This window comes from Hippopotamus amphibius, chromosome 6 (assembly GCF_030028045.1).
Source record: "Hippopotamus amphibius kiboko isolate mHipAmp2 chromosome 6, mHipAmp2.hap2, whole genome shotgun sequence".
Taxonomy (NCBI): Eukaryota; Metazoa; Chordata; class Mammalia; order Artiodactyla; family Hippopotamidae; genus Hippopotamus; species Hippopotamus amphibius.
The window spans coordinates 57,107,750-57,130,908 of record NC_080191.1 but is presented as its reverse complement, the minus strand read 5'-3'; the positions used below and the strand labels follow the sequence as shown (position 1 = coordinate 57,130,908).

At 39.1% G+C, this 23,159-nt stretch overlaps 1 protein-coding gene across 1 annotated transcript in view; it reads right to left on the bottom strand.

The window, feature by feature from the left end:
* Window positions 1-4,751: 4,751 nt before the first annotated feature.
* The window catches only part of OPRM1 (opioid receptor mu 1), an 84,944-nt gene continuing 66,536 nt past the window's right edge, over window positions 4,752-23,159 (bottom strand). Inside the window, exons 5-6 of the mRNA XM_057737765.1 lie at window positions 10,648-10,773; window positions 4,752-4,985 (exon numbers count right to left, since the gene is read on the bottom strand). Coding sequence (XP_057593748.1) covers window positions 4,752-4,985; window positions 10,648-10,773 — 360 coding nt within the window. The remainder of the gene's footprint in view (window positions 4,986-10,647; window positions 10,774-23,159) is intronic.

Here is a 23,159-nt window from a genome sequence, read left to right as displayed (position 1 = left end):
CAAGGACTTCGGAGGCTATGATTTGACACAGGAATTCCAGAGAGTGAGAGATTAAACCCTACAAAGATTCAAAATCTTGCTAAATGTGTGAAATATCTAGGGTTCCACCTGCTTGGTGAAAGCCAAGACATCTCATGTAAAGGACAAGTTATTGTACCTTAGACTTCTACCAATAAGAAAGAACCATTGCGCTTGGTGGGCCAATTCAAGTTTTTTTTTTTTTTTTTTTGCCTCTTTATTGGAATATAATTGCTTTACACTCCTGTACCAGTTTTTGAGGTACACCAAAGTCAATCAGCTGTATTTATACACATATCCCCATATTCCCTCCCTTCCACGACTTCCCCCCCACCGTCCCCGTCCCGGCCCTCTAAGGCATCACCCATTGAGTTGATCATGGACTGGAGGACACGAGGTTGGGGGGGCGGGGGGCGAAGGGGAAGCTGGGATGAAGTGAGAGAGTAGCATAGACATATATATATTACCAGCTGTAAAATAGCCAGTGGGAAGTTGCTGTATAACAAAGGGAGATCAACCAGTTCAAGTTTTGAAAGCAACATATCCTGTACTTGGGAGGATTATTCTGACTTCATTCATTGAGTGACAGAGGAAGCTTTTAGAGCCCAGAACAAGAATGAGCTCTACAGTAAGAATAGGCTGTGGTGCAAGTACTCCTCATGCTTGGGCCACATGACCTGGCAGAGCCCATGGCAGTAGAGATATACACAACATAGAAAGGAACAACGTGGAGTCTATGACAGCCTTCAACATGAGAGTCACGGCATAAACCCCTAGGGATCTGGATCAAGGCCATGCCATCTACAGTAGAGAAAGAGTCACCATTAAAAAATGGCTTCTGGCAAGTCGTTTAGCCCTGGTGGATGAAAACTATGGTAGAGTGCTTAACAATGGCATATGAGCTGGCTTTGCAGATGGAAGAACTAACCATCAAGAGGTGGGTACTGTTAGACATAACTTTAGGGTGGTCCAGAAGTAATTCATTGTACAATGGAAGTGGCACACCCGAGATTGGGCTTATGCAGCTCTAGAGGGCACGAGGAAATGGCATAAACAAGTGAATCAGACACTTATGCCACTTACCACTCTTGCATAATCATCTGTCCCTTAGTTCACACATTGACCTTATGGGAAGTTCCCAATGTCAGACACAAGAGAAAAATGCCTGAACCTAGATAATTTGTGGGTTGACTTTATATGTGAGAAACTGACATATAAAGTCAACCCCCAAATGAGCTTCTTAGTTGCCCTATAGTCTCACTTACGGGTGACTCCGAAAGTCAGTGGTGTTTGGAAAACCACCCAGGAGTCAGAGCTTCAGGCAATGTGACTGGTTATCCATTTTCTGTAGAGAGAGAGGTGACCCAAGTAACACTGAGGACAAGGAGCTCTGGGGAGAAGCTTGAGAATCTAACTGTGGGTTTGGGCACAGTATGTGAGGATCTGATCTTTGTATTGGATGTTAGTACCCATCAGAGAGCATCCATTTCAGAAGAAGCACTGAGCAACCATGTAGGCAGGATGAGTCAGCCAATTGATGTCCACTAGAATCTGTCATTGACCACCCCAGGGCTTGCACACGGGCTCATGGAGAGAGAAACCGTAGTTGCAGTGATGGAGGCTGACCACAGGCCCCAAATCGTGTGCTCCCTCCCCAGGGTGTGTGTCGGCGGGGCGGGAAGCTCCTGCTCCTGTTGAATGTCTTGCCCACTAGTAGCAAAATGAATGTTGGGTCCTAAGAGGTATCACGCTTTGAGGAGACCAAGCAGCTACTTGTTGGCAAGTTGATTAGGTTGGACCTCTTCCATCTGGGAAAAAGCAATGTTTCACCCTGACGAGGACTGACGAAGATCCACATATGGAGTCATCCAAGGCTCACAGAGTGTCGGATCTATGCAAGGGATCCCACATAGCATCAATTCATATGCTGCAATCAAATCCCTAATGTGATAGTATTTAGAAGGGGGCTTTTGGGAGATAATAGGTCATGAGAATGGAACTCTTATGAATGGGATTGTGACTTTATAAGAAGCTTACTCTCTTTCCACCATGTGACCATACAGGGAGAAATCAGGAGTCTGAAACCCAGAAGAGGGCTCTGGCCAGAACCTGACCATGGGGGCACCCTGATCTCAGACTTCCAGTCTCCAGAACCATGACATGTACACACTGCTGTATTTAAAATGAATAACCAATGAGGACCTACTATATAGCACAGGGAACTCTGCTCAGTATCATGTAACAGCCTAAATGGGAAATGAATTTGAAAAAGAATAGGTACATATGTATGTACAACGGAATCAGTTTGCTGTACACCTGAAACTAACACAACACTGTTAATCATCTATACTCTAATATAAAATAAAAAGTTGAAAAAAATACTGACTTACAGAGATGTTTCATCCTAACATTGCCTTATTATTAGCCCATTTTATCAAGAACAGTGTGATACTTTTTGTATAAGGTGTGGTACTTACGAATTGAGGTTAATTTTTGCCTCTGGATGTCCAATTGCTCCAGAACGACGTGTTTAAAATGCTATCTTTCTTCCATTGAATTTTTGCACCTTTGTCAAAAATCAGTTTTGCATATTTGTGTGGATCTATTTCTGAGTTCTCTGTTCTATTCATTTGATCTATGTGTGTCTGCCTCTGCCACTACCCCACAGTCTTTATTACTGTAGCTATATAAATAAAAATTGAAATTGGACAGACTGGTTCCTCCCACTTTATTTTCTTTTTCAAAATGTTAGCTATTCTAGTTCTTTGTCCTTTCATGTAAATTTTAGAATGTCTATATCTATGAAAAAAACTTGCTCTAAATTTTCCCCAGTTTTACTGAAATGTATTTGACAAATAAAAATTGTATATATTTATGGTATCCAATGTGATGTTTTGATATATGTATATGTTGTTACATGGTTACCACAGTCAAGCTAACTAACATATCCCTCTTTATCTATAGGACATTACATCCAAAAACAGCAGATTACATTTTCTTCTCAAGTGCACACAGAACATTCTCCAGGATAGATCACATTTTGGGTCACAAATCAGTCCTTGGTAAGTTTAAGAAAATTGAAATTGTATCAAGCATCTTTTCTGACCACAATGCTATTAGAGATTAGAAATCAATTACAGGAAAAAAACTGTAAAAAACACAAACACATGGAGGCTAAACAATACACTACTAAATAACCAAGAGATCACTGAAGAAATCAAAGAGGAAATCAAAAAGTACCTAGAGACAAATGACAATGAAAACACAACAATCCAAAGCCTATGGGATGCAGCAAAAGCAGTTCTAAGTATATAGCAATACAGTCCTACCTCAAGAAACAAGAAAGATCCCAAATAAACAATCTAACCTTACACCTAAAGAAATTAGAGAAAGAAGAGCAAACAAAACCCAAAGTTAGTAGAAGGAAAGAAATCATAAAGATCAGAGCAGAAATACATGAAATAGAAACAAAGAAAACAATAGCAAAAATCAACAAAACTAAAAACTGGTTTTTTGAGAAAATAAACAAAACTGATAAACCTTTAGCAAGACTCATCAAGAAAAAGAGGGAGAGGACTCAAATCAATAAAATTAGAAATGAAACAGGAGAGGTTACAACAGACACCACAGAAATAAAAAGCACCATAAGAGACTACTACAAGCAACCATATACCGTTAAAATGGACAACCTGGAAGAAATGAACAGGTTCTTAGAAAGGTATAACCTTCCAAGACTGAATCAGGAAGACAGAGAAAATATGAACAGACCAATCACAAGTAATGAAATTGAAATTTTTATTAAAAATCTCCAAACAAACAAAAGGCCAGGACCAGATGGATTCACAGGTGAATTCTATCAACCATTTAGAGAAGAGCTAACACGCATCCTTCTCAAACTCTTCCAGAAAATTTCAGAGAAAGGAACATTCCCAAACTCATTTATTGGCTGTGTTGGGTCTTCGTTGTTGCACGTGGACTTTCTCTAGTCGCGGTAAGTGGGGGCTACTCTTTTTTTTTAATTTTTTTTTTACTTATAAGCTCTTTATTGGAATATAATTGCTTTACACTGTTGTGCCAGGTTTTGCTGTACAACAAAGCAAATCAGCTATAGTTATACATATAACACCATATCCCCTCCCTCCCGTGACCTCCTTCCCACCCTCCCTATCCCAGCCCTCTAAGTCATCACCCATCACTGAGTTGATTTCCCCATGTTATGCAGCAGCTTCCCACTAGCTATATATTTTACATTTGGTAGTGTATATAGGTCAATGCGACTCTCTCACTTTGTTGCGGTATGCAGGCTTTTCATTGCTGTGGCTTCTCTTGCTGCGGAGCACGGGTTCTAGGCATGCGGGCTTCAGTAGCTATGGAACATGGGCTCAATAGTTGTAGCTCGTGGGCTCTAGAGCGCAGGCTCAGTAGTTGTGGCGCATGAGCTTAGTTGCTCCGTGGCATGGGGGATCTTCCAGAGCAGGGCTTGAACCCATGCCCCAGCATTGGCAGGCGGATTCTCAACCACTGCACCGCCAGGGAAGCCTGGTCCTGGTGTTTTCTTTGTCTGAAGGTTTTAGATTACTGATTCGATTTCCTTGCTCCTAATTGGAATATTTATACTTCTTAGCTGGTCAAGGCAGGGACAAACCGGTGACTTAATGACATTAGTACATATTGCCCAAGGATTGTGTGTAAGGCGGTATGTTTCATACTATGATTGTAGTATATGATCTCCTTTATGTGAGGTAGGTTTTAGTCTTCGGATGAACGAGGAAACTAAGCTCAGAGTGATTAAATGCTTTGCCCCAAATCGTGCGTCCAGTAAGAGCAGGAGGTGGATTTGGTTTATTCCAGTTTGACTTTGGCTGCGTTACTGAAGCTCTGGCCAAACTGTAGGGTCTACTACTCAAGAGCTGAGAGCATAAATGGCTCATTTGTTCATTCTTGCTTCTGCGGTGTCTAATATTGGCCTATAATCGGAATGTGACAAACGACGATCACGTTGAGCACATCAGAGCAGCAGCTGAGTGATGAGGGTGTGGCGGAAGGGAAGCAGTCTGCAGGAAGTTTGAAGGAAAGGTGTCGTTTCCCAGACTGTGGGCAATCCAGGTGAGTCTAGGGGTGGCTCCCCCTGGGAGCTGGCCTACTAAATCTCTGCTCAGTGGTTTTTTAGAGCCTTCTGAGGCTGCATGCGATTCTTGGAAGGCCCATCTGTGAGTAGCCCCTCATAAATAAATGACTGAACTTTACATTATTTTTAAGGTTGATGAGGAAATAAACCATAGGTCTGGGAAGAGTGTGAGCTTGAAAGTTGGAGTTCTGAAAAATCTTACTTCCTCTGGGGAGGATAAAAGCTGTGGTTCTTTTGTTGTGATAATGACAGACTGTCAGTGTCTGTCTGCCTGAGTCCCGCTCAGTGAATAAATGCTGGTAATTGCTAATTGCTTTGAGAAGAAACTGACTCATAGCCTGAGAGTGACTTGCATATCAATGTTTCAGGCCCCTTGTGCTGGTTTTCTGTCGAGAACTGGAGTGTTGTTACTGGAGTCTGCACGATGGTTTCTTTAACTTCCTGTGGCTTAGGACCGGTTCAAGTGTGACTTTTGCCAAGGGATACCATCACCAGGAAATTTAACTTGAAGGCAGTGAGATTAACGCTCTTTGTTTCTGGCCATTTCAGTCTGCAGATCATGTTTTTCATTTTATACACAGTGGAGAAATTGAAAAGCTTTTGATTAAATTTCTAGCAAGCTGGGCGTTAGGAGCTGATGTAAGTGGCTACCCGCACTTGCCGGGTCCTTCAATGTCTTTCACTGTGACTGTTTCTCTGATGGCTGTGTTAGACCCAGCTGCAGCCATGGCCACACGCTTTCTTTCCTTCAGGACAATTCTAAACTAAAAAGGGTGTTCCCAGTGCACACCCCACCCTCCACATTAGGGCTGTTTCTGACACTCCAGTGGCCAGACCAGAGTGAGGGAACTCTGGTGGTCAGAGCGAAGATGGACATGGACCACTCAAGGGGCCACTGTTAGTGATTGCTGTCCCTTTTTTCCATTGCAGCTGTTCAACTCGGTGCATTTTCTGGTTTGTAGTTGGCTCCTGGTTGGAAGAAAAGTAAAAGGCAAGAGATTGTAAGGGGAGAACTCAATGAGTTTGAGATGCACCATAAAGGGGACCCATTTTTATGTCCCCTAAGGAAGAAATATAACTTTGTTCCTGATTTCTCCAATGTCTGTTACACATCTGATCTTCCCATCTTTTCTGCGGGATTCTGATACCTGCTGTACAAGGCAGGACTCATCAATTCTGGGATGCCCACCTTGAGTGTCTCCCTGCCCTCCAAGCAGATGGGCAGAGCTCTTGATCCCTTCTGTGGGTTCAACCCAGAAGTCACACATGTGAGAATTACTTGGGGAACTTCTGAAACGTCCTGATGACCAGGTCCCACCTCCAGACACTTAACGGATATAATTCATCTGGAGCAGGGCCCAGGCATTGGTATTTTTTATTTGAAAACAATCACATGATTTAAACGAATAACTGGGATGAGAATCACTTTTATATGAAGACACTCTAAAATATTAACACTATCAAAAGCCACATAACTGTCACTTTTTTTTAACTGAAAACTTTCTGTATATTGTCTAATTGAATCCTTGTGTCAGTTATTAATGATTTTGCAGTAACAGAAAGGCTCAGAGAAGTTAAGAATATGCTAATGAGTAGAAGCGGTGAGGGGTTAAACCTTGTCAGTGAGGTTCGAAAGCTCAGAATTTTAATTACTGCACCATTACATTTGCTGCTTCGATTTTCTTTTACACTGGGATCTGAGCCCCTTGAAGGAGAAGGCAAAGTCTTTTAATAAAAAGATCTTTTTAATAAAAAGAGACCAATAGCTCTCTTCCTAGCACTCAGCATGATGTCTGATGGTATGGTGAATACCGTATGTTGTTCATGAATTCCAGGGACTTTCAGTAGCGAGATGGGTCTTGGCACTGACTTCTGGGTCTTCAGAGAGTTAAAAACCAAAATTCAGCTGAGTAAATTTCAAAGATCTTACTGGCTTTATTCACAAGTCAGGCAGCATCCAACATAGCAGATAGAGAGGGGCCCCAATGAGCTATACAAGGCAAGAGATGTTGCAGGCAGAGGGGAGCAGGGGCAAGGAAGTTGCAGTAGGCAGAAAAGTGGGTTGATTATTGCAAGGTTACTTTCTTTACAGGGGAGAGTGTGGATTTGTCAGGCAGATTACCTATTAATGCTGATCAGGTGATTCCTAAGTGACTGGTGTAAGATTCCATTTCTGGGAGACCTGAAACTGTAATTACGTCTTGGTTTGGTGACATGTGGCTTAGCATAAGTGATTCCATTTTAAGCCTGTTACTTTTTTTTTTTTAGATGAAAGTATTCTTTTCTTTTTTTTTAAATTAATTAATTTATTGGCTGTGTTGGGTCTTTGTTGCAGCACACAGGGTTTCCCTAGTTGCAGCAAGTGGTGGCTATTCTTCATTGTGGTGCACAGGTTTCTCATTGTGGTGGCTTCTTTTGTTGTGGAGCACGGGCTCTAGGCACTCGGGCTTCAGTAGTTGCGGCCCATGGGCTCAATAGTTGTGGCTCACGGGCTCTAGAGCACAGGCTCAACTGTTATTACACACGGACTTCGTTGCTCAGTGGCATGTGGTATCCTCCTGGGGCAGGGATGGAACCCATGTCCCCTGCATTGGCAGGTGGATTCCCAACCACTGCGCCACCTAGGAAGTCCTGTTGCCTTGTTTTTAATGAGTCATTTCTTTTGCATGTGGCTTCTACGAATGCCTCTGCCTCCAATATCCTACACTATCCTACCCACTGATCTCCATATCAGACTTATTTCCTTTATCTTACCTACTTTTTCCTACTTACTTTTCCAGGTTAACTTGGCTGACATGGTTTTTCTTTCTTTGAACTCTCATGGCAAGTTACACATGTATTATATTATTTGGTTTGTGACTAAATCTGTACCATTCTCTGATATATGTATAAAGAACGTACACTCCCATTTGGATTTGTAAGATAATTGGAGTAAGATTGTAAACAGACCAGAATCTTCTATTTTGAATATACAATAACCCTCAATACTCCAGGTATAGAACACTTGCTAATTAGTCTGTTTAAATTATTCTGTCCAAATTATAGAAAAACATTTCTAACTCTAGAAAATAAAATTATTGGCCTAAATAACTGAGTATATAAAGGTTTATCTCTTTACTTAACCATAAAATAATTTGTTAATCTTCCGCAAGGCATGCCACAGAAAATCAGCATATTCAGAGATAGATACGCTTTTAAATAGTAAATATACTTTTATCTAATTCTTTGTTTTTAATCACTGTAAATAGCTGTAATTTTCTCTTTACCATAAGCTCACCTATAGCTTTATTTTTCCAACCTTGGGCTTTTATTTATATTTCATTTGAATGTTACCTATATGCTTGGGAAATAATTTTTGAAAGAAGTAATATAATGTGGAAGTTAAGAGCATAGTTTTGAAATAGCTCACTGCCTGGGTTACTAAAGAGAATATAATCTCTCACTCTTGATTTCCTCATCTGCAAAATGGGATACCAGTAGTACCAGGAGTACTGCCTGAGAAGGCTGTTGTGAAGATTAAGTGAGAATAATTATAAAGCACTTAATGGAACGACAATAGTTTGCACTTGATGAATGTTCACAATATCCATATTACATCTTTATTATCATTATGAGTTATAAAGGGAGTTTCCTTCAAAGGCATTGTATATTTCCAACTAGTAGTGGGTTTTTTTTTTCGGCAGGGAGGTGTGGGCAGATATCTACTACTCTGCTTGCCTCACTATTTTGCCTTCCTATTGAGAGTGAACAGATTGGAATCCCTTCAAAGCCCACTCTATCCACATCACATGGGTGGATCACAAAAAGCAGTGCTAGTTTTCACTGCAATCCCCACATATTGGACTCTAAGGAGCTGCAAATTTATGTTGTGCCTACATTTCAGAATGTGGCTTGGCCACTGTCTGTGGGGATGCTGGGCCCATGGGGGAAGAGGGCTCAGGAAAGGAGCTGAGGGGCTAAAGGCTTAGGTGGAACATGAGGTCCCCTAGCCAGTCTGAAAAAGGTGCCTAAGGTGCGCATAAGGAATTTAGATGTGCTTAGTCTGCAGAATTACTTGGCTATATATCTAGCATCTCCTTCTACATTATTCAGCTGAAATTTGACACCATTGTTTTACTAAAAGAGTCAAGGATAGCTGAATATCATGAATTCCCATGGAGGTGTCTCTCATTTCTACTTCTGTCCTTTTACCTTGGACAGAGTATTTTTCATATTAAATATTGAGTATCAGAATGGAACTCTGGTGCAGTCAGGAATGGGGGAGGCGGAGGCAGTGGTAACAGAGAAATGGAGAAGCAGCATCCCAGGAAAACAGCACTGGTGACAGGTTGTGACACAAGTAAGATTGTGCATATGGTCCCTTTGATGTGGTTTCTCACTTTTCTAGGATAACTAGGCCCCAACAAGTTCATTCAGTCATTTCCATGTGACCAACTAGGTCTCTCTGGATATGATGTCTCAGTCTTTCTGGATGGGCAGAGCTGAATTATGTCCTTATAGGTCCAAAACATGCAAAAGATAATGGTTTTGCACCTTCCAGATGTAAATTAAAATAGTGAAAATACCCAACACTAAAGAAAGTCCAGTGAGCTTGAATTTTTCTATTACGATTATATTGGTGCTTCCTTAGGGAATATTAAATATCAAATTCTTTCAATTTTCTCTCTATCCTGATGTGTTTAATATGCCTGCTTTGATTTTCCTCTAGGAAAGAGCATGTCTAGATTCAATGGGGAAGCTTGGGCACTGCTCCAGTATCAGACTTCACTAGGATGAGTCTGAATGGAGCTCCAACTACTGCTTTCAGTATCTTGGAGAATCCGTGTCTCCCTGCCAAGGCTAGAGGCCTGGATATGAGGCTTCGGCGGCTCAGAAAAGTTGGGCATTGTGGCTGGTCCAAGCCTTTCATGTGCCGGTCATGGAGCCTGTCACTAGAGAGAAGACAGAATTTATTTATTTATTTTAAATTTCACAATTTTTAATATCCATTATCTGCAATAACATTGTGATGGCTTCATACCATGGACTGACACACAATACTTAGATTTATCATATTTGGTCTTTAGGTAAATAACGACTGTTTTAACATTGCTTAAATCTACCATTCCGAGCCGTCTTATTCCACCAGGAAAATACAAGGGTTTTCCCTGTCTTTAAAAAAAAATTAAATACCAAAGTAAATACATGTAACTAAATAACATTAGGATGATGACATTTAGAAATTCCCAGTAAGGCCATAGCCCTCTTTCTGTTGGATTCATGCTGCTCAGCTCTGACCCCCAGAACCCACTGGAAAGGTGAGTGGCTTTCTTCTGGAGGAATGTGGGCTGAGGCCGTGGGGGCCTCCTACTTGTCATTCTCTCATCTTTGTTTCCTTTCTTCTCACTTCTTTTATTTTTTGTAGGACAAAAGTCAGCCTTCGTACCAGATTCAGTTCTAGAAGTTTGAGGGGAATTTCCTATTACAAATCAGAAAGCGAGCTATGTGTTTCCCATGCTTACCCGGATGGAGGGTGCCTGCTTCCAAGACCCTTCTATTAACAGGCAGCTGCGTCTGCTGAGGGGGGCAAACGGCAGCATCACTGGGTGGCCAGCTGATTGGAAGATGCCCAGAGCTGGTGACAGCACCTAAAATAGCGCATGTGCCACGGAGATATCTCTGACCTTTATTTGAAAAGGGTGTGTGATAAAAGATCGAATCTTCATATATATATTTTTAAGTTCTTTATTGGAATATAATTGCTTTACACTGTTGTGCCAGGTTTTGCTGTACAACAAAGTAAATCAGCTATAGTTATACATATATCCCCATATCCCCTCCCTCCCGTGACTCCCTCCCACCCTCCCTATCCCAGCCCTCTAAGTCATCACCCATCATCGAGTTGATCTCCCTGTGTTATGCAGCAGCTTCCCACTAGCTATCTGTTTTACATTTGGTAGTATACATACATCAAAGCTACTCTCTCACTTTGTTCCAGCTTCCCCTTCGCCCCCACCCCATGTCCTCAAGTTCATTTTCTACATCTGCATCTTTATTCTTGCCCTTCACTGGGTTCATTGGTACCATTTTTTTTTTAGATTCCGTATATATGAGTTAGCACACGGTATTTGTTTTTCTCTTTCTGGCTTACTTTGCACTGTATAACAGACTCTAGGTCCATCCACCTCACTACAAATAACTCAATTTCATTCCTTTTTATGGCTGAGTAATATTCCATTGTATATATGTGCCACATTTTCTTTATCCATTCATCTGTTGATGGGCATTTAGGTTGATTCCATATCCTGGCTATTGTAAATAGTGCTGCAATGAACATTGTGGTACATATTCCTTTTTGGATTATTGTTTTCTCAGGGTACATGCCCAGTAGTGGGACTGTTGGGTCATATGGTAGTTCTATTTTTAGTTTTTGAAGGAATATCCATACTGTTTTCTATAGTGGCTGTACCAATTTACATTCCCACCAACAGTGCAGGAGGGTTCCCTTTTCTCCGCACCCCCTCCAGTATTTATTGTTTTTAGATAAAAGATTGAATCTTTATTTTCCAAATGAAGAAGTAGGATGGGAAGGAGGCTCAAGAGGGAGGGGATATATGTATTCATATAGCTAATTCACCTTGCTGTACAGCAGAAACTAACACAACATTGTAAAGCAATTATAGTCCAATAAAAATGCTTTAAAAAAAAGTAATAGTTCTGTCGTTTTAAACATACATAGTATGTAGGAGACTTGTTTGACTTAGAGTGGAAAATTATACCAGGGACAAAGTCAACACAAACAAACAACAAAAAGTAGCAGGAAAGAGAAATGGGTTAAGTGCAGTTCTGCAACCCTGGCAGCTCTTTCTCTCAGGCTTACAAGTGGCCCTCGGGCGTCTGTTTGCATGTCTGTCGGTTCTACACACAGAAATGGAGGTGGATTAAATTCATCAGGTAACTGCTCTAACATGAAAAATTTGCAGATGTGAAGGGAGAAGACAGAATTTAAAAGAGAACTAAAGTTTCCCTTGGATTTGGACAAAGATTCAGTCTCTCAATATCCCTTAGGATGGATACACAGACTTAAGGGAAAATATCGAGTCTCATAGACTGCTAGTTATTCTGGTCTATTTTGGTTTTGCAAAAGATATCTACAGTCAATTCCATGATACACACAGTGAACAAAGCTTTGTCAAGAGATGGAGTATAGATTTGACCTACAGAAATGATCTAAGGTTCAGTCTGCCACCAAACTGTCCCTGGAAGTCCCAAGGCCCCATAGGGGATGGGTGGGAAATGAAGAAGAGTTCTGAGGTCTTCTCTTCTCAACATGAAATCTAATTTAGATAGATAGTTCCTGCCATTTATTTTCGATAAGTGGGTTAGCTACTATTCCCATTTCCTCTTCTCAAAGAGTGTTTTCCTTTGACTCTTGTCCTAAAAATGCATATGAAGTTTTAAATAAGCTGCTCAGCCAGCCAGTTGCTGGAAGAGAACTATCTGTACTTTTGCAAGACTGCCTGATTGCTCCTGCTATCTGGGTCAGAAGTTGGAGGGGAAGGAGCCTGAGTCATAGTTAAATATCTTTTAACGAGTTGCTGTTTTGTGTGCATTTTATTGTATATAATGTGGCTTCTGGATGTATTATGTCCAGCACTTTTAGTGCTGAGAATGTTCCCTGCCTCAGTCTGGGAATTAGAAGAAGGGGAAGGGATGATGTGGAGTAGAGGATGGGTAATTTGGGCACATCTGTGGTACCAGAGCCATTGTATCTGATCTCATTATCTCAACATCCCAGAGAACTCCATGTCTTCCCTGCAGATATAAAGTGGTTCAGAGAGGTAGCCTGCCTCTTCTGCCTCTCAGATCAAGGCTTGGACTGAATGTTAGCACATCGGAAAGGAGCACATCGCTGGCAGTGTTTACTCTAACACACGGGGAGGACTTTCCCCAACCACCCCTAGGCATGAAACTACTTCTCTGCTTTCGGGTTCCTGAAGGAATAACTCATTTCTCAACACCTGGGTATGAACATAATCCTACTTTTAAGGTAGGTGTCTGGGAATTTAGTTGGATGGAGTTGGGGTTGGATGCTGCTTCCTGGTGATCTTTCAAAACTGCAAATCTAATCATCTGACTTCCCTGCTTGAAGATTTCTGATGGCTCCCACTGGCCACTGAATAAAGTATACACTTCTTAAATAACATACAGGTCCTTTAAAATTTGGCTTTAGCCAAACTTAAATCTTCCTCTATTGTTCAGCTTTCAAACCTTATGCTCTAGTCATAAGCCACTCCCAGCAGGCAACACTCTATGTTAATCAAAATGCCTTTGGTCTTTTCTGTGGAAGTCAACAAGCTCTCTCAAAAGTTTACATGGAAACATTAAGGGCCAAGAATAGCAAAGTCAATCTTGAGAATGAAGAACAAAGTTGGAGGCCTTATGCTGTTAGATAGTCAAGACTCATGTAAAGTTATGGCCTCTAAAATAGACCAATGGACCAGAGTAAACATAAACAGACCCACACTGACAAGGTTACCTGAATTACAGCATAGGCACGTATGCTGCAGTGCAGAGGGAAAATAGTCTTTGCAGTCAGTGGTGGTGGACCAGTGGGATGCCCATATGGAAACCACAGTGAATACCCTGGTTTCTTCATTTAACACACATAAATGGTTTTCAGATGTTTTATAGATTGTGAATGGTAAAAGCTTCTGGAAGAAAACACAGAACATCTTTTTTTACCTTGTAGGAGGCAAAGATGTCTTATATGAGACATAAAAACCACTATCACTGATAAATTAGACTATATTAAAATCTAGAATTTTCATTCATCCTAATACACCTGTAAAAGAATAAAAAGTCAACCTGTAAAGTGGGAAAAGATACTTCCATTATATATATCTAACAAAGGCATTATAGCCAGAGGATGTAAAGAACGATAAGTCAACAGAAAAGATATGACAACATACAACCCAATAAAGAATAGGCAAAAAAAAAAAAACCCAGTCATTTCACGAAGGAGAATTTCCAAATGCAGATAAGGATCTGATAAGATGATCAACATAATTGCTATCAGAAGAAAGCAATTAAACCCATAATTAGATGTCACTGCATACCACCAAGATGGCTAAAATTGTTAAAAACTGACAAAATAAAATGTTGGCAAGGTTGTATAGCACTGGAACTCTCTCACACACTGCTATAAGCGAGAGTAAATTTGTGAATTCATGTGAGAAAAACATTTGGTATTGATTTACCAAGTAATTCCATCCCCAGGTACATACCTGGGAGAAATGCATATATATATGTGTATATGTGTGTATATATATGCATCAAAAGATATGTATGTACTAGCATTGTTTGTGATAGCCTCAGCCTGGAAACTACCCAACTGTCCCTCAAGAGCTGAGTGGATGAATACATTGTGATATATTCACACAAATTATGAAGGCCCTTGGATGTCATGCAAAGGGATCGGACTTTAATTGTTAGGTAATGGAACACCATTCAGAGGTGCTGAACAGAGAACAGGGCTGTGAATGAAAAGTTGCATCTGGTCGTGCTATGCAGAGAAGATATTTGTACGTGTTGGGATTTGGACATAGGTTTTTCTTTTCAAAAGGCTCAGGTTTACAACTCTTTTTAATATGTAATCTAGAGTGATCCAATATTATTTTGAAATAATTTTTTCTTACCATAAATCGTTTTCACGTCAAGATTGCTTCCACATTCAAAAAACTATACCTGACAAATTAAGGCATTCTCTAAATTTCACCCTGTTGAACTTCTTGTTTCTTGTAAAGAATTTCATTGCTTAAGATATTGAATTCATTAAAAAATAGACCAAGAAAGTGAATATAGCTATATTTATTTTCAACTATGGACTTTACGGCAGAAGATTTTTTTTCTCTTTGTACAGTTTGGTTGGCAGTTCTAGATGAAGCAGTCATGAAGTTAAGCTTAGGGACACTTTAGTTTTGAAAATGGAAACAATTCATGAAGAGAAAAAGCTTCTTTTTTTCATTTCTAAGTGCTTATTCAATATCAAAGTCATCTGTTAGTCTGATTCTTAGGCTCCTTACGTCCAATGGAACATTTACCTGGAGAATATTCTTTTTAAACAGGCCAGTTATCATGTGTGAATGAGAAAGACAAGAGGAAATTCTAGATTTCTGTTGTTATCAGGTTTTCTTTATTGGTCATATATATCATGGTACATTACATGCAAGAAAATCACAGTATAGACCAAAACGTTATGTGTATTCTGGCACAAGAGTAATACAATGCAAAAGTTTATGTTTTTACACAAAACTATCTTAAACAGTCAGGTAGGAATAATGTAAAATTAATTTAGTGATATGCTCACTGTTTGATGTACGGGTCAGTATTTTGATCTGCATATGAGACCATTGTGATGTGATAGTCATTCTTTTGAAAGCTACAGCTGATCATCCTGTCCTACTTGGAAATGTGCATTAAATGATAGCTTAGTCTTTACTGCAAGTGAAAATATTTGTTTTTCAACAGTGAAAAATACATTCTGATGGGACTAACACTAATTAAAACCAAAACACAAACAAAAAGCTAAAGAAAAACTACCAGACCATCAAAATGAAAAGAATGCTATATATTAAAAAATTGTTCCTCTTTGTGTGTTACCATAACCAACAACATATTCATTTGTCTCTATTTTCCTGGAAGGGGCACACAGGTGAAGTACAGATACTGGGCATATTGTCTTATTGAGGTGAAAACAGATATGGGGGGAAGATCTGGAAAATAAATACAGGAACCATACTGTATTCATTGTTGAAATTATGAATTTCATACTATGTTTTGAAAGACATGGTTATGATTTCCTTTATTTGGATACAAAATCTGCAAAACATGAACTATTCTAAGACTTTCTTTTTATGTTACTGATTGGCATTTCTACTTGCTCTTTAGATAGTTAATTGCTGCAGGAAAGCTGAATCCACATGAAGAACAGCAGATCTGTTTCTTTCCTTTCACCCCCGATACTTTCAAGGAAAATGATCGGTTCTGCTCTTCTCTCTGACCCTGCATGGGAGCCACTTGAATGAGATCCATGCATAGCGTTGATAGCTTATGTTTGGTTTGACTTTAAGCTATAGAAACAGGAAGTAACAATTCTGCTGCCATTGCCATTGCTGGGGAGAAAAAGTCTGTGGGCAAGGACCTGTTTAAAAATATTTGAACTAAGTCAACCATAGAGAATCTCATTTAATGAAACATATTCCTTTACAATATTTTTTCCCACAGAAACATGGTTACCTTTATACACTAAATGCTTTTAGTTACCTGAATTTCAAACATAATTGAAAACATGCAGCATGTCTTTTTTTTCTAATGAAAATTATCTTTAGAAAGCAAAAATGTGTCAATAATGTTACAAAAAATTTAATGACAAGTGACAGAGCACCTAATGTTTAGATTCACACTTTTTGAAAACCTGTCTTTTTTTCTCCACTTGTTAGAGCAGATTTTTTAATTTCTTTTTTCTTTTAAAGCTCCACTTGCAAAATGGTTTCTTGTTTTCATTTAACAGGACAAAATAAAAACAAGAAATTAAACAAATTTTAATGAAAACAAATTAAAACATTTTAAGTTTGCAGAATTTCATCAGAGATGAAAAGTTCGAAAAATGTTTTTACCAAGGGAAGGATGAGCTAGTGGAAACTGACATTTCTTCTTTAATTCCCATTAAATTGATGGGAATTTATATACCAACATAAATATATAGGTAAGTTTATATCAATATATAGTCCCTTTATATATTCCATTTATATTGAGATATATATTCCCATATAATGGGATATATAATGGAAATATATATATATACACCAATTTTTCTAATTTGTTTATTATTAAATTAATGGGGATTTATATTCTGATATTCATAGAGCATAAGTTTTTATGGTGGGAGTATTAAATTGTAAACAGTAGTATTGAATTTTGTGGATTCAGGATTTATGACAATTCAAACTTTTCATTGAAATTGATGGTTTAGGTGGGGATCATAGCATCATTTAAAGTTCAAGTTAAGATTTATATGGAGAATGTGTAGTTGAAAGCATTTTCTAATTTTCATTTTAAGTTTATAAGTAATTTATTGATTCTGGACTTTCAAATAAGAAGCTATGTTTTTGATAAATTTCATTTTATTGATTGCTTCCTATTTTGATTACAATTACCATGTAATTTCCAAGGCTTCATTTTGTTATGGTGTGTGTGTGTATGTGTGTGTGTTGGGGGGTGTGTGTGTGTGCCAGTGAGAGTTATTTTAAAGGATACTGTATAATGTAAAGCACCTGATTGATAACAGAAACTTCATCCAAACTACCCATTTTAAAAATCACAGGGTTCTCTGATCCTCAAGAGGCTGCAGAGCTATTCCTAACAGTTGGGAAATCACATGTTTATCAGGCCATGAACTAAACAAATATGGTTGAGAATATGCACAGAACTATCTTTCAAATGAATGTAGATATTCTTATGAGAAATAAAATACAGTCTAAAAGTATGATTGACATTTTAGTTTTTCCATTATGGATTTTCTCAAACAGAGGGCACTCAAACTTAAATCATATTTGTATGTGGAAGTCTCTAATGTTATAACATGTTGACATGACTTCTTAGATTTCAAAACTTCTTAGATTTCAAATATTATAAAATACAGAGAGAGGCCTAACTATGCTCTCTTAACGTAATAGAGTCAAATTGACTTAGTTTATAGATCCAACCTAACATTAATTTCCTATTATTTACAAAGATATCTGTGTGCTATGCAAAAACAGAGCTAGGGGAAGCACTTCTGGTTTTTCAGTTTATGCCAGAGATAGCATGACTGTTACCAGGCTTTCGCCTCTCCTCTTCCTCAGCTCTGCGCAGGAAGTATAAGGCAGCCTTTCTTTCTTTTTTTTTTTCTTCATGGTGTCTGTAATTGCTCAGTTTCACTGGTCTCTAAGTTAGACACCAGCCAGTTAGAAAGCAACTAGCAAAATTGCCTCAAGGATCTTCAGGATCAATAAGAAGACTAACCAGATCAATCTCCCAATTTCCTACTGAAATTGGCATGTGAATATGGTTATGGTAAGATTTAGTACATTCTTGAAGAAGGAAGGATTTCATAATAAAAGTGAAAAAGGAATCATGTAATCAAGGTTAACTTCCTCCCACCCCCCGCTAGTAAATGGATGGAGTTTATTAAAACAAACAAACAAACAAACAAAATCATTGGTCAGTTTTTCAAGTAAACCCAAATTTTTCTTGTTGTTGTTATTTTTCCCCAATCCACGTAGAAGTTATGTGATTGGTTCACAGGCAGCAAGGAGATCCTGAGAACATTTGCCAGGTTCTACTATTTGCAATATTGAGTTTATAAATCCTGAAAACAATGTTATTTGAACCTAATTTATATAGATGCCGGAGCTTGCATGGAAAATACCCAGCTGGCAGGAAGTCTATTGGTTTTCTCCATTCCCTTGAGAAATAAGGGCATTGCATTTCCATAAAGCAAATGAGTTTTGAGTTAACACAGCAGTGATTAGTAGCAGCTTCCCACTGAGTCTGAGTGCTAGGTGAGCCTGGGGGCAAATGGGAACAAATTGTCTCACAGCCAAAGAGAGTAATAGGAAGACATTGTTATTTTTCTGTGTTTTGAATGGACCCCTGAGGAGGCTGGAGCAGACAATGGGAATCAGGTTTACCACCTGCAGAGATGTAGAAGAGAATCAGCTGATAGGTTTCCTGTGCTAGACAGGATATTGGAGATTGAATTCTGACTAGTTCTAAAATCAAAATGATGTTGAGGAGGGGGCCATTGTTTGGTGAAATGAATATAGGTGGCCCCACCATGATGTCAAGCCATCAGCAAAGGTATGTCTCAATTTTCCACTTTATTCCAGTGATGCTGACCTCCTACACTGGTCATTACATAGAGAAATCCATTCAGTAGAGAGAATAGAGGAGCATGTATCTGTGTGGTGACAAACATTCCAGGGAGACCTGAAAAATCTTGAACAGCAACAACAAAAAGCCCCAAACCATCTAGCTAACCAGCCAACCAACAAAAAAGGTCTCCAAGGGTCAACAAATGAGGAACAGGCATTCTGAAATGTCTAATTGACTATTTTATTCAAATTCACTTTATAAATGGAAACTCTTCTCTTTTGGAAGTCTCTGGTTGTCAGAAAGCTTAGACAATAATGTGCACAAGAGAAAAGTCATGTATACTACTCTGCCAGGAAAACTACAGATTTAATACTGCATTTCAATGTTATGTTCTATAATGGAAACTTCATGCAAATTGCATTTTCCTATTTGGAAAAGGTAAGAACTGTAATCTGTCACTCAAAAACTGGGGGTATCTATGGGTTTACCTCTGACTGGAGAGCCTTTGAGGGCTTAATGAAGACCTTATGCCTGTAACTGGGCTTTCCTAATCAGAACTGGAGGCCAAATCCACCCAGACATTTGCAGCCCAGAAAGGCCAACGTCTCTTGGTTGTTTTGGTGTCACAGCAGTGTCGGGTGGCGACATGATGCCCACAACTGGATACTGAATTTGAAAAGTATCTGTACAACCCAAAAGCCCATCTCTCAGGGAACCAGAGAAAGGAGTGCCTAGGAGACATATGGATTTTGCAAATATCATGTAAGGTTGGAGCACCTCTGCCCTCCTTGAAATGGGAAAAATAATTGCTGTTCTTCCCAGAGATTTATTTCCACTGAGGATGGTGAAATCACAATCATCAAGTCACACAAATGTAATCTCCTCTCCCTTTTCTCTGATTTTTGCTAATTAAAACAATTTTACTTAAATTTGGGAAGCTCAGTCATGTCATCTAGTGTACGTGACTATGCTCAATTTCACCCAGACTCTTAGGAAAAGAGTTGTCTCCTTCATTCTCTCCCATTCCCTTCTTATACCCTCCTTGGCTTAGACCACTTCTCCTCTCATTTCCACTTGGTGTTCTGTAATCCTGTTTATTCACCGAAAATTTTCTAACATGAGTGGGTAATGCTAATTAAATAAGATATTTGTGTATTTTAAGTAAAACAACAGAAATTTTTAAAGGAGATTTGATAGGGACTATGATAGCCTGTTCTCAAGATTTAGGTTCTTTCAAAAATCAAATTGCAGCTCCGGAGTCCGCTCACCACAACTAGAGAGAAACCCACACGCCACAACGAAAGATCCTGCATGCCGCAACTAAGAACTGACGCAGCCAAAAATAAAAACAAATAAATAAATATTTTTAAAAAATCAAATTGCACGGTAAGGAGAAGGAATTAGCAGATAATGTTTAACACCTCCTTGTCCCAGGAGATTTTTGTTGCTAAACGTTCCTATTACTGAGCATGTAACAATGGTAAGATGAATTTTCCTCACTGTCTCCAAAAGGACCTCTGTGTTCCTTCTCTGAAACTGTTAAACAAATAGGCATTTTTCTTTATTGACAATGTAGGTATTGCTAAGAATAGGATACTGTTTAGTTGGAATATAAGTAATAAACATCTCCCCCCTTTTTTTGGATTGCACAGATTTCATGCACATGATTGTGGGGTGAAAAGCAAAGTATCTTTGATTCATGAGATAGCTTTGAATGACAGCAAATCATTAAGAAGTGCAAACATCAAGAGGTACAGACAGGCAAACTCAGTTACTGTGAAAACTGCATCTCCTTTCATGCGATACATTTATATACTTGTAACCCACGTGTCAAGAACAGTTCTCTCAATACCAAAACTGAAGAAGACATAGCATCTGAAAAATACAAACATATTTATGCTTCCATTGAAAAACTAGGGGCTGCTATGATTAACACTGGGCAAAATTTTTACATTAACATAGGGCTGTTTGTGCTATTGCCACAAGTATAGAGTTTTCCCAGAAACACAGAGCTGTAAAATTCTCTAGTGTAGCTACTTCCACTCAAATGTGGTTTCAGTAGGTCTTGCTTCTGGTCTGATAGATTTTGCAGAACCTTTCCAACTATGACTAGATTGCCACCTGCTCTGCAAAACATCCGAGCACTTCTTAGAGATAATCTCTTTGTAAAATGGGTAATACTGTGGGAATTCCCTGGTTGTCCAGTGGTTAGGACTCTGAGGTTTCACTGCCGGGCCCCTAGTTGGGGAACTAAGATCCCACAAGCCATGTGGCACAGCCAAAAGAAAAAAAAAAAAAGGGTAATAATGCCAACTACTTTCTCTGGGTGGCAATGAAGTCTGATGCCAAATAAGTCTAATGGCATCATAGAAGTGAATAAACTCTCTCCTTCCTTCTTTACCCCATATTGGTTCTTCTTGATTCTTAACTCACTTTTTCCAAACAAATAATAAACTCTTTACATTGTCTCACAACTAGTAGTACATTTTAGGAATATCTTAATCTATTGCTGTAGAGTTTTGTCTCCAAATATATGAGGAGCTCTTTTGGATATGAATGGATCAGAGACTTGCTAAGTTTCTGGAATTTGGGAGACAAGGAAAGAGCTCACCCCTTGTACCACAGGAGACTGTAGAACCGTTTTTTTCTAGGTTTGGGGTCTGGGTCATGGGGATCTTAGAACTCTAAGCATTAGCGTCTAGGTAGGTTTTCTATGAAATGCAAACCTGAACTTCTCTAAAAGTGCAGAAGAAAGAGTAACTCTTCCAATTTCTCTCTAACTTTGTAAAGTTTAACTGCAGTTCCAGGCACAGATTTTAATGGAGTTCTCACATACTACAAGCTGATAGGAACTGCAAAGTAAGTTGAAAAGTGTATTATCAAATTTGTATTAAATGTGTGATGGGGAAAAAAGCCAGAACATTGATCTCTCTCTGAATATGTGCCCAGGATATACAATCATCTTTCGTATTTTTGAGTCAAAAGATGCTTTCAAAGATTGATATATTTAAATTTAATGATTTCTGAGTCCTTAAAATTCCTTTAAAATGCACATATAGCTATCCAATGTTACTTGAAAAGTACCTCGTTGTTACAGGATGTATTTTCAACCACCCTCAATCCCTCTTTTCAAAATCTTAAAATTTTAGTGTCCAAGGTCCTTATGTTTGTAACCAACGCACCTAGGACACAATAACATTGAACTTGGCTCCTTTCAGAAACACCATGGGAGTGCATGACAGGAGCTTCAATATTTGCCACACACGGTAGCACACTAAGATTCTGGCATTTGGTTTTGCTTAATTTTGAACAGTTAGTAATGTACATAGTTCCTTGACGTTTTAGTATTTCGATCTCAAAGGAAAACAATGACTGTGGGATGAAATTATTTCTGATTAAATTCTACTGGCTCCCAGCTGGATGTCCCAACGTTAGGCCTTTTAACTGACTTGTCACTTTGGACCCTAAGGTCCTAATGACAGTGGTCTTAAATACAATCTGAATGCCACATTCTGCTACTATCAATCCTGAAGCATCTCATGCCACGGAAAATACAGTGGTTAAACCAAGGCATTGATGAAGATTCCTATCCCCCACCACCCCAGCTTAAGCAACATGGCTCTTGGAAAAAGAATTACATGGAGAATCTAGGCAAGAATTTTGTTACTTCCATCATAGCAGTAAGGATTCCCCAAGACACTCATTTCCTGTGGGCAGATAGTCTATGAAGAGGATAGTGTGTTTGATTATGCCCACCTCTGGAAATGCACAGCCATAGCAGAGGCATATGTGTTCAGTAAAGCAGCCAAGAAGCTGAGGCTGCCCTGCCTTATCCTAAGTCTGCTCTGGCTAGAATGCTCTAGAGTTTGGAAAACCCCAAGGAATAATATCAGCTTCTGCAGTATTCATGACTGAAGCTGGAAAAGTCATTTGTGGGCCATCTCATCTTGGTAATTGCTGGTAGACAGAGAGTAGGTCTGTATAAACTAATTAGCTCTATCTTATGAGAGATGCAGCAGACATCTTATCATTTCCATGCATTTTGAATGAAACATTTAGTCCAAGCTTTATCAAGAGGATCTTATTTTAGCTTTTGAACATATAAATATACTTGACT